General features: G+C 35.9%; 1 protein-coding gene across 3 annotated transcripts in view; it reads right to left on the reverse strand.

Moving 5' to 3' along the window:
* The window catches only part of jim (zinc finger protein jim), a 102,046-nt gene that overhangs the window by 13,654 nt on the left and 75,018 nt on the right, over nucleotides 1-13,374 (reverse strand). For 2 of the 3 annotated variants that reach the window (XM_081750755.1, XM_081750756.1), the window contains one exon: nucleotides 8,389-9,516. In XM_081750755.1, the coding sequence (XP_081606881.1) occupies nucleotides 8,389-9,516 (1,128 nt within the window). The remainder of the gene's footprint in view (nucleotides 1-8,388; nucleotides 9,517-13,374) is intronic. The other variant, XM_081750757.1, reaches the window with a different exon arrangement.

Consider the following 13,374-nt stretch of genomic DNA (forward strand, 5'->3'; position numbering starts at 1 on the left):
TGAATTATAAAGCAGTAAGTCAGAACAATAGCTTTCCTGAGATTTTTTTTTTTTTGAAATAAAAGTAGAATACTTTTGCTTCTTGTATTCCCCCCCCCCCATTTCCCTGAAAAGCTAGAATAGATAAGGAATGTCTCAAACAGATGGGAAATTTTGAAATATGTGTTGGCAATACTGTGAGACAGGTAGCGCTGCGCAAAATACTACACCGAACAAGAGACACCTTGATAATATCATCACACAGTAGAGTGTTGTACAATATGTGAATGTCAGAAGATGCCAATTTCCACTCGATTGTTTTGTTAGTAAGCACTATTACAAATATCGGACCGCGTAAAATCTACCCGTCACAGAGCAACAAAGTGAACATATGGTGTGCTGCGTCATCTGTCACCATGAGTCCTCATTTTTGAATATGGTGATGGCAGCACGGTGGTTATAGCGTCTGAACGCTATGCTGCTGTAGTGAGCACATTTGTGGCGCTAGAACTAAATTGCTTTTATACTATTAATCAGGCCATTGCTTCTCTACGATAATTTGGCCACTGAGCAAATTTTCAACTTGGTGATATGTTATGGCCTCGAAGTCCCAGTATCATTTTTTTTTTTTTTTTTTTTCCTGTGCGGTTATCTTAAGAGCAAGATATACCAAAATTGGCCTGCTACAGCTGAAAGAATTAAATGAAAGGATTTGAAAAGAAATAGTCCAGCTTTCTACTACAGACATGTTGCATCAAGATACGCAGAACGAGTACGGGAGTGTGTGCATAGAGACGATTATTAATATACTAAGCATACTCTGTACTATTCATTACCATGACTTATATTTATTCTCACTGTTTATTCTTTTTTTCTACATTTCAGTTTTAAAAGTTCCATTATTTTTAAAGTACTTTTATATAACTTTTTAAACACATCAGCTGTCAATGAAACTACAAGGCATCGCTGTCAACCGAGTAACAGAAAAATGTTTCCTTACTTACTGTTAATAACAGAACGGAATTTTCGTTCTTAATGCTTCATAGGATGATTTAACAGCTGTTTCTGCGTAGTTTCTAAGCCAGGTATATAAATTTTAACTAAAGGTTTCAAATAATTCTTAATATTTAAGGTGCTAATTCGCTTAGAACATTCCGTGCAAGCGTACACTCGAAAGCAAAGGTCTTACTCTTAGATTTTAATTTACCAGTAACTACGAAATAAATTGCTCAATTTCTTGCCATAAAAGGAAGTAATCTTCTGCACGTTGTCAAAAAATTTAAAAAATAAAAAAATAAAAAAAAAAGATAAAATAAAATAATAATTAAAAAATAATAAAAAAATAAAAAATAATGTTTAAATTGGTCAATTTATTTCGAAGTTATATGCAAAAATGAAAATTCGCTTTGGTTTCCGGCTATACTTTTCCCATTAATTTGCCTCGAGGATCTGAGAACAGATTACAACCATAATGACAATACTAAAATTAAACTTTATTGAGCAAATAATGGGTCCTACTAAACAAAAGGTCTTATTTGGTACATTGGACGAAAAGTAAATTCTAACTAAGGTCGCTCACAATAGCGAATGACAAGCTACAATTAAAAGACTGAAGTTTTTTTAAACTTTAATATTGGTTCTATAATAACTCAGGCCGTTCACAGTAACAAATCAAAAGTTACAATTAGAAGTTTGAACATCTTTAACTTTGATGTGGGTTCAAAAATAATTAAACCCGCTCACAGTAGCAAATCACACGTTACAATTAAAAGATTGAACTTGTTTAAGCTCTGGTTGGTTCAATGGCAATTCAAATATTCGACTGTAGTGCTATCTCGTATCGGACTGTTGATAGTTATATCATATCAACTTTAAAGCTTAAACTTTAGAATACTATTATTTTTAAGAAGACCTATCATTTCTGTTAAGGTCTTCTGAAGAGCAACCCGCTTTTTGAAAATACATTTTGCAGCCCTGTTTCTGTTAAAATATATATATATGTAACTCGACAATATTCAAAAGGTTTCATCTCAATTAAACTAGTTACAATATCGTCGATTAAAGCGCTCTCGCTTCAATCAGATCGATTCGAAAAGATGAAATTAGTCTTTGAGGCTAATGAAAGGCAATTATGAATTGGAAATAGCTCTCTAATCTGAAGCAAACTATTTCCACGCAGTGTGATCCTTCGCGCTCGGGATATCTAAATCATTAACTCATTCTTTCTAATTGCTCTGACGAAGGAGAGATCGTAAGTAGCTAAAATTACAGGGTGTTTCAAAACAATACCGACAACGTTTGGGAGGTGATTCCTGACACCAAGATAAGACAAAAAGTATAGACAATCTTGGTGTACAAATGCTTCCTTTCGCAGTCATAGGCTGCCAATAATAATAATAATAATAATAATAATAATGATAATAATAATAATAATAATAATAATAATAATAATTAAAGGTCCATAGCTCCAAAACTATGGGACCTACCGTAGTGGGGTCAAGACTTCACTTAGGAATAGTATATGCCCTATCCAAATAGCCAAGTTTCAGAATCCTGCGGTACTTCCGCAACCATTTTTATGACGTAGTTGGTGAATACTTCAAATTATATTCCCTCTATAAAGATTGTTGCGTGAGTACCTTAGGATTCGCAAATATGTATAGCCTATAACTCCGAAAGGAAGCATTTGTGCACCCAGGTTGTCTATACTTTTTGTCTTATCTTGGTGTCAGGAATCACTTCCCAAAGTTGTCGGTATTGTTTTAAAACACTCTATATAAGCAATTAAGAGGGTTCTCGACGCCGAAATTAAATTGCCGCAAATTTTAAACGTTTCCCTAAATATTTCATAAACTTATAAAGAGGAGAAACATTGCAAGTTGTTCTTTTAACAATGTAATTTTCCAAAATTTAGCGTAGTTACAACTCCTCTGAATGTTTTGATTATGTAAAAAGCTAGGAACGAATTGCTTTTTCGCGTTAAAAAGTTGATTTCCTAACTTTCAAACAACGGAAAACATTCAGAGAAGTTGTAACTACGCTATCATTTGTAAAATCATATTGTTAAAAGAACAACAACTTGCAATTTTTCTCTGCTTTATACGTTTCTGAAATATTGACGAAGAAGTTTAAAATTTGCGGGCAATTTAATTTCGGCCTCGAGAGCCCTCTTAAATTAAGAAAATAGCCCTTGAACATTAGTGAAGTACAGATATTTAAACATACATTCTGTATGTACTGTAATATATCACGGAAGACATATTGAACCAAAGTAATTGTCACAAACTTTTCTCCCGGCGTTACAGCCCCCCGAAATACTATAACCAATCAGATGACACATCCAACTAAATTGTACGTGGTCAACTTATCGACTGGTCTGGATTTTAGACTGGAGCATGACACCTTTTAAACTTTAATTAGCTTTACAATTGCTGGATCAACATCAAAAGTCACACAGACCTCGCACTATATATCGGCTATAAAGGAAGAAATTCCGGATCCATGTTTATTAGGTTTCTGTTTACTCCATTGAATTACCTCTCTAAGTACATCCCTCCATTTTCTTTACATCCTGCATACAGAAGTTGTTAATTAGGAAAATAACGATAATTAAGAAAAGCAACAGCAACTGCACATTACTATAATAGATACAAGCAGCATACTATCAGTACTTAATTGATCAGACTGATCATTTGGTTGCACAAAATTTTCTTTTTCCTCTTTCTCTGCAATTGGAAGTACTGATAGCTAGCCAATAATTAATACTACATTCTTGATTTACAATAATTACACGTACTGATAGCCAATAGGAAACTAATAGGGGAAGTACTGATAGTCAATAGCTGATATGATATACATACAATATTCTTTAGAAATAATTTGAATAGTCATAAGTAATGCACTATATTTTGGCTGCGTAATATAAAAATAATTTTATACAATAACACAAACCACGAACTACCAGCTTTCTTTTTGTTTTAATCACACCTCAAATCAGGTTTTTTAAAGTTAATGTATCTTAAAGACTGATAAGACGTAGATATATAGTTTAATGTGGGATAAAAATCACATGTACTTCCAGTGCTTTGTGGCTAAGCGGTTAGCGTACGTGCCTTTGGCGTGGGAGACCCGGATTCAATTCCCGGCGGGAGCTCATGTGGTCCGGATTCCACGTTAATCAGTAGGTCCACGTCTTATATAGCATCAATGCTGAAAATGACGTTAAACTCAAAGCAACTCAACACATATTCTTCCATCATAAACTGAACCGGGGCTCCTACATCAACCATCAAGCCTTGATAGGTAATTCCACGCAGTCACTCCATCTGTATACAGGGATTGGGCAAGAACCTATTCCGAATAGGTCGAAAAAATTTGGTCCCGATAGGAAAACAATGATTGAAAGCCCTTGTACTTTAAGGTGGATAGGGAAAAGATGAAGGCACTTACGGGGATAGATAAATGATCAACTTTGGCTCTAGGCCACTTGCAAGTAGATCGATTAATAATTATACTAGTCTTCTCTTAAATTTATATGGGGACCGCGGTGGCGCAGTGGTACAGACCTCTGGTGCATGGGGTCATTGGTTCGATCCCAGCTCGCGCCAAGTGAAGTTTGTGGTGGACAAATGCCGTGTGCGTGGGTTTTCTCGGGTTCTCCCGTTTCCTCCCACTTTCTTTATTCAACCATTTTCTTTATTTCTCATCACTGTCTCCTTTAGTCTAACCGGCATTAATCGTGGGACGTAAAAACTTAGATTTAATTTCATTTTCAAATTTATATACCGGGTGTATCAAAAGTCCAGGGTCATAGACCAATTTCACTATCAATAAATATACGAAAAAAAAATGTAATATTGTTGGAAAGTGGTAGTTTTCAATCTAAAATACTGAAATTTTTGCAATCGCTCCCAGCCGTTTGATTTCCACACTCCAAAGGTGCCCTATTGTTAAATAAAAAAAATCAACGTTATCTGTTCAGCAGGATGTTCTCCCGGGACTATCATCATACCAACAATATAGCATTGTTGGGAAACGGATTCGAGGTGTTCTAGGTTCCCTCATATAACAATGTGCACGTTCCTTGTGTCACTGTTGCGTGCCTTAACGTTTCGTTCGAACAGTCTGCTGAACTGGAAACGTTCCTTTTTCATTTAACGGAGTACGCCTTACCAGTGTGAAGCCCAAACGGCTGGTGCTACTAAAAAAAATCCCACCACTTTAGATTGAAAACCACATATTTCAAACAACTTTCCTCTCATTCCATTTTTCGCATCTTTGCTCATAACGGAGTTGACCTAAGGCTCTAATTTCTGGTAACGGAGTTGGCCTAAGGCTTAGATTTCTGTTACGAGAGGTATCTATACTCACAACGGAGTTGGCCTAAGGCTCAGATTTCTGTTACGAGAGGTATCTATACTCATAACGGAGTTGGCCTAAGGCTCGGATTTCTGATACACATGGTATCTATACTCATAACGGAGTTGGCCTAAAGCTCGGATTTCTGACACACCTGGTATCTACACTCACCACGGAGTTGCCCTATCGCATCAGACTTTTGATACACCCAGTATACTTGGATGACCGTTTATGATCGATTGGGCAAAAATATGAGTAATGTATCATATTTATTTTTTAAATAAGACTGTATGATTCCCAGCAAAATTCCAGCAATATGTATATCAAAAATGGGTACTTATACTTACATCGGCAGCTCGTGGTTGTGTTAACGCATGTTCATAATTAAATTTTACACATTTTAATAAATACATTTAAAAAAAAGGAAAGACTACTGGAGATTTTTTTCACACTATCAGTACTTCTTCATTTGATCTGATTATTGGAAACAATTTGTCCATAACAAATACTATCAGTACATTTTAATGTTAGACTTATGATTTTATATTCGTGTCTTTATTTATTTATTTATTTAATTAGAAGTACTGATAGCAAATAAATCTAAGTACTGATAGTTTTAACTAAAGAGAAATTTGTGAATCCGTGATTTCTTTTACTAACTTGAAGTACTGATAGTTTCATATACATTTGCGCAAACATACACACACACACATTTATACATGTATACGTACATACATATGACTTTATTCTCTTTGTTTAATTTTTAATTTTTTTTTTCAAAGATAAAGAAAGTTGGACAGTCAGCTTATAACGTGCAACTCCCTGAGCAATTTCCCTTATACACACCTACTGAATAAATTGATCGTTGAAAACAAACATCATTAGTCAATGCGAAATAATACTAGTAATCCGCGCCAAACCCATGATTAACAAATTTATTAATCAGGGTGTTGCCATTTGTAAAGTATACTATCAGTACTTAATTGATCAACAAATAAATACAAATAATTAAACAAAGTTAAAAAAACTATCAGTACTTATTCCTTTATATTGATCAGGCTGATCATCTGACTATTTTTTGACTACTTTTACAATCAGAAGTACTGATAGTCAACAGCTGGTAAGGGTCAAACAATGCTCATGCATGATGAAAAAAGATTTGGACACAAAACTACTGACATTTTGAAAATTTTCAATTTTTAAATACTGACAGCCAATAAAATGAACTAATTAAATAGGTACTGATAGCCAATAAGGAGTTGATAATGCATGTTCTCAACAAGAAAGGCAATAGTGTTCAAAAAAAGAGTTGAGAGTTGACATATTTTCAGGGTAACTGCTCTTAGAGAAGAAAGCGTAAAAATCAAGTCTCGGTAAGTGTGAAGTCCAAAACTCGCACAATTTCAGAACTAGAGACGTAAGAAGATTGATCCACGTAACTACTTTAATAGATATAGCTTTATTTAGAATGAAGGTTTCAAGGTCCCAAGAAAGTAAAGCACGAAAACAGAAAAAACATACGCATTTTATGCCCAAATATCCAGTACTAATGAGGTTTCTTTGAATCAATGTCGTTCAGTAGGTAAAAAGTTGGCTTTCATTCATAAATCACGCAATTCCAGGTTCAAATCTTGGTTAGACCACGGATGATTTTTGCACAATTTGAAGAACTCTAATTGAAAATACCCACGTCCATTCTGTGTTATCCTATCTGATTAAACACTCTCTGAACAACTTTTACGCGCGAGAGACAAAGCGCTCACAAGATTTTTTTAAAAAAAATAATCTACTTGTAATTTTATTATGTAACATTTAATACTATTCTTTATTGTGAGTTCCTCCATGGCTAAGCGGTTAGTGTACGCGCCTTTGGCGTGGGAGACCCGGGTTCGATTCCTGGCGGGAACTCATGTGATTCGGATTCCGCGCTAATCAGTAGATCCACGTCTCATATAGCCTCGCTGCTGAAAGAGACGTTAAACTAAAATCAACCACTATTCTTTATAGCTCTATCTGCTGCTCTAGTTGTTAGGGCGCGCGCCTTTGGTGCATGTGATCATAGGTTTAATTTCCGGTCAGAGAACCTTGAAATTTGAGCGATTTACAGTGGTTCGGATTCAAAGTTAAACTGTAGATCCACGTTTCATACAGCTTCGATATTGAAAAGGAAAGCTAAACTCCAACCACCCAACCAAGATAATATATTTTACATAATTTTGAAGTCTTTCCTTCTTAGAGCAAGAAGTCTAACTGAATCTGTACAGTGGACATTTCTTTCAGCTTATACTTAATACCTGAACTCAAAATATGCATATAACCGACTAATTTTTTTGAAGAATTATAATGACCAACATCTCTCATGCCTCTAGTTCTGAAATAGTGTATACTTGGACCGTCACTTACTGAGAGCATTTTTCACTTACTTTTAAGAAGCTATTTACCCTGAAAATTTGTTGCCCTTATTTTCTGAACACTCTATATAAAGATCCGACTTTATTCTTTTTTTTTCAAAAAAATGGAAAAAAACAAAAATAAATAAATAGCAAGAGCGTTGCACACCTTATATGCGCGCGAAGCACAGCAACACTATCAGTACTTATTGTATTCTATTGATCAGGCTGATCATCAGTCAGGGCTGATTGTGCAGAAACTATATACATTGTGGCGAAAAACTATCAGTACTTTTTGTTTGTTTGTTTCCTTAATATTGATCAGGCTGATCGTCTGATTTAAAATTTGCGTCTGGCATTTTAGAATCAGAAGTACTGATAGCCAAGAGTTGATAAGGATCAAACAAGGCTGATGCATAATAGCTCTGAGCTAGAAAATGTTCCGGTTTTATATTGAAAGGAAATAGAGAGGAGGAAGATGAAGGATTATTGTTATCTGTTGTTGATGTAGCTGTTGAACAAGTGTTGATCTTCTTTTGTTGTTTTTTGTAGGAAGGTTTTTTAGGTGGGGGATGAGGGGTGTTAATGTGTTTGTCAACATCTGCCTCGTAGGCAAAACGCCTTCGACAGTTGGGCAGAGGACAGCAAAAAGGTCGCTCGCCTTGGTGGGTGCGGACGTGTTGATTGAGGATGGCCTTCTGTCGGAAGTGCTTTCCACATTCCGGGCACTCATAGGGCTTCTCACCAGAATGAATGCGAAGATGCTGGTTGAGGATCGCTCGCTGCCGGAAAGTTCGCTCGCAGTACACACACGCATAAGGTTTCTCGTTGGCGTGAATCCGCAGGTGTTGCGTCAGGTGCGATTGTTGACGGAATCGCTTGCCACACTCCGGACACCCGTACGGCCTCGTGTCCGTGTGTATCCGCTCGTGTTGTAACAGCGTGGACTTCTGTTTAAAATCTTTCCCACACACGGCACATTTAAATAATCTTAGTTCACTTGTCGCACTGCCGGATTTGCTTTTGTGATGGTGGTGGTGGTGGCCGCCACTGCCCGTGGTGCCTTGTTGGACAATGTCTGGAAGCGCCCCCCTCATATCTTGCACCATATTGTACGGACTATTTCCCATGGAAGGGTTGTTAGTGTTATCAGATCCGGGAATTGGGCTTTGTTGATCTGGACCCATAGGACTGGGTCCTAACGGAGTTAACATCACACCAGGCTGCTTTAAATAGTGAAGAGCACTAAAACCAGAGCCTAACATCGGTGGAGGCATAGTCCTTGTATCTTTAAAATATGACGCATATTGCATATCAGGAAAACACTGGCTGGGTTGTCTTTGTTCTATGTCACGGGGTTGACCTGGAGGAGCCTGTTGCTGCTGAGGAGGTCCTTGCTGTTGTTGTTGTTGTTGCTGCTGCTGCTGTTGAGGATGAGGCTGAGGAGGAGGTTGTCCCGGAGGCTGATGCTGTTGATGAGGAGGTCCTTGAGTCTGCTGTGGCTGCTGAGGACCCTGGGGCTGTTGCTGTGGAGGAGGAGAAGTCAATTTCTCTGTTGGATAGTTCTTCTGTTGATGGTCATCGTCTCGCTGTTGTTGTTGTTGTTGTTGTTGTTGTTGATCAGGAGGAGCGTACGGCGACTGGGCTGATGGCGGCGTTGTTTGATCTTTCGGGATGCCGTCGTCGCATTGAGGGCCCATGGGACTCGTGGCCTGAGGATAGGAACCATCCTGCGGCCACTGCCCTTGCCGCTCCATCCCGTCTTTATAAAGGACGTAGGGTCCAGCGTCTGCAAGAAAATAAAAAGGGAAGCCATTAATGATCGTCCGTTATAAAATATATACACAGCTGTTAATTTCAACACCTGCCATATATATATTAACACAAATTTTATCGTAACAATTGTCCAATTGAAAGTACTTACAATTCTCTTGTGATTTGGATTTTCTTTCATCAATTTGTATTTGGAACATATCCTGTAATTCTTCTGGATATATATCTTTCTAATAAAAGAACATTAACGCCGTACTATTTGAAAAGTTGGAAGGATTAAAGTTTAGAAAATAAGTCAAAATTTAACAATTTATTAATTTGTTGTGAAAGCACCTATGTTATAAATTAAAGAAATGGTATTCGCATAATTAAAATAACTTATAAGTTTTAGTTCTCTATTCACGAATTTCAGTTGGTTGGCGTAGCGTATACATTACTACTTTAAAAAATTTAAAAAGTACTCACATATTGTAGTTTTACTACTTCTTACAATACTTTCTGTTTTACTCTAGAAATACTTTTTTGTTTTATTCTACAAACTAACGTTTCACAGTTAATATTGAAAAGAAAAACCATATCTATCTTTACTCAAATAGCAAATTAACCTAAACTGAAATTCACTGAACATTTTAGGAATCAAAATTATGAGTTCTATGTATTTGTAGCTTTCGTATTTTGCAACAAAACTCTTAATTGATAAATATGTCTAAAAATTATTTGAAAAATAAACTTTAGAATGTGAATTGTGTATTATCTGGTACTGATGCAGCTTTACTCTTCACGACGTCTTGGTATACTGAGACTAATTAATTTTACGAATCAAATACTATATTCGAATATCCTTCTCTTTCATTCTGACGTTAAGTACAGATAGTCGTCGACTCACGATTGAAGTGAATTACGACCACCCCCGCATTTACGACCGGCTCTTTATATATATAGGTAGTTAATATTATCAACGACCTTGAGAAAAGACAGGCACATGAATTAAACAAATTAAGAGGCCTCATCACGGCGAAATTAAACTATCGCTAATTTTACAGTAATTATGTGATATCTTCAAACAGATAATCGAAAAGTGGAACAAGAGCTCGCTAGATAATATTATTTTACATGAGATACCGTTATCAAGACTCATTTATCTGCTTTCGATTTCCCGCCATTTATAAAATCGGCATTTATTTTCAAGTTTCTAAATGGCTGCCAACAGAAAGCTATTAGGTGACTCGTGATAACGGTACCTCATGCATAGCGCGCTTTTGTTCCACATTTCAATTATCATTTATATATTTGAAGATATCACATTATTGTAAAATTAGCGGTATTTTAATTTTGCAGTGATAAGGCCTCTTAACTGATGTTCATAGACGCTTATTCACACAAATAGGACGGAATAATGTATCTGCTTCTATAAACATCCAATAATTTGTTTAATTTGTGATACTTCGTATTATCAAATTTTATAGGAATTTTGATCCAGTTTAACTGCAGCCTAAATTGGCGATGATTGATCAATATGGTATTTTATACTGTATTGTACAGTAAGCTACCAGCGGGAACCTATTTCACACAGCTACTAGACTAGTAATACTTGTTCATACACTTGTGACACTAGTGTAAATATACGAGTGTGTATTTCTTGAATCTACGAGAATAAAATACTAGCTACAAGTTTGTGAACTAGTGTTTACAAGAGTATGTGACTTCCTTTATCAGTGATTTTGCTTCACATAACACTAGTATGGCGCAGTTTGTAATTTACTAGTAAATATTTACAAGAGATTGGACATTTGTATCGGGTTTGTGTAATTTCACAAGTATAAGTAGCTGGGTACTCTCCTGTTTAAATAATTACAAAAATAAAATGTCCACTGATTTACCTAATACTGTTAATGAAGGAAAACAAATTCCGTTGACTCTAAGTAAAAACTAAAATATACATTCCAAAGAAAACGTTCAAGCAATTTAACGTTTTTATTTTTGAATATTTAATTTGTATTTGGATTCTTTATATCACGCATACCAATATGATTTTAATGCGTTTTACTACATATGTGCTTTTTGATGTGGCGAAGCAATCGGAATTTAATCCAAGATTACTTCAAATATTATATATTATTCCTCACTTGCAGGCTATGGTAAATTACTGTATATAGCATGTACCAGATAATCTTTATTAATGTAGGTTCACTTATGTTGATCTAATATATGTCTCGCCCATATGATTTTGTGTGCTCCAACGAGTCGATGGGCATGGCACGCCTGCAATATTATTGTCCATTCATTTACTTTATCTTTCTGTGTCAAATTACTGCCAAACTAAATATCTTTTAATTCTCGTATCACACTCAAAATATTTAATTTCAATTCTGTTGCTGAATAAATTATCTATGTAGCACTACAGAAAATAGTCAAACCGACAGCATTTCATATTGTACTTGGTTTTCTGCGTATTTATCAGCTAACTTGTGGGTTTGAAACAGGAATAATGAAAATTCAGTCCTGCTCACAATTCCTGCAACACTTTTGAGAAACAGAAACCATAAGAACTTACGAAATTCAGGCTCCTAGCTTGTAGCTCGTGAAATATTACACTAGTAGCTCTGAAAAATAGGCCCATGGTCGACTTATGACCAAATCGATTTACTACTGATGAATCGTAAGTCGATAACTAACTGTATGTTATTGACATACACTCTAGAGAGTACTAATACCTTCTTCACTCTGAATACAATACGGCCATGTATCTAATGATTACCCGATTAAATAACCGGAAATAAAAGTTGGTGTGAACATACCTTGAGACAGGCAAAGATGTTATGTCTGCATGCATAAGGTGCTGGGATGCAAAAGAGACTCCTCCAATGCCCATCAGCCCAATGCCAATTGTCATGATGGTAATAGTCTGTCCCACTGTTCTCCTGGACAGATGGCATCAACCACAACTGGAAGAGCGGCACCAGATTCCACTTCAGTACCCTCCTGGACATTTGCAATTCGGATGGAGTCCAAGGCTTCCAGTTAAAATAATACAAATATTCTACTGCGCGTTAACACACATAACAGTGCTGTCCAACAGTCCATCACTTTGCCTGGCCAAGGTCATTCACACCAGTTTTAACACCATGTTTTTTTGTCTTTCGTAATGTGTTTGTACACTTTGTAAACTGTCAACTGAAAATTGATTCAAATATTACACCAATCCCCTCCCATTAGAAAAATAAAATTGTTCTTGTTCCTCTTCTGAAATGTTATCAAAGGTATACAAATAAAATTCCTCTACAGAAAGAAATCTCTCTCTTCGCACTCGTGTTACATTACAACATACTTGATATTCTACAATTTCAAACTTAAATGCAGTATTAGCAACATGAATATAGTACTAGCCGTGCTACGCTAAGCCACACTACACTACAGCAAACATGCAAATTGTCATTTATTAATATTAAAAAGGAAATAGTACAGAGTCAAGTGCATTCTTTTTATGTTTTTCATGACTACATGTCAAAACAGAACAAGTGTCAGAACCACTCTACAATCCATTTAACGAATTTCCTTGCAGCCAAATGATTGTATTCGACTTTGATGTAGTAGATCCCCAACGGAAGTTTATATGGTTTAGATCGAAACAGTTTGATATAACCTCTACATTGAAAATAGGTATTGGTTACTCTAGCTTTAAAACTATGTAGAACGTAAATAAAAATAAGACCAAAGCAAACGCTATTATTACTGACCTGTATTACAATTTCGGTAATAAATGATTGCCTTTATCAGATAAATGATTGCGTCTGATGAAGGCAATGAAAAATGACATGAAATCTTTTAACTTTTACGTCCCACAATTATGCGGGTTAGGCTAAAGCAAACAGTG

This window comes from Thermobia domestica, chromosome 3 (assembly GCF_964235325.1).
Source record: "Thermobia domestica chromosome 3, izTheDome1.hap1.1, whole genome shotgun sequence".
Classification (NCBI taxonomy): Eukaryota; Metazoa; Arthropoda; class Insecta; order Zygentoma; family Lepismatidae; genus Thermobia; species Thermobia domestica.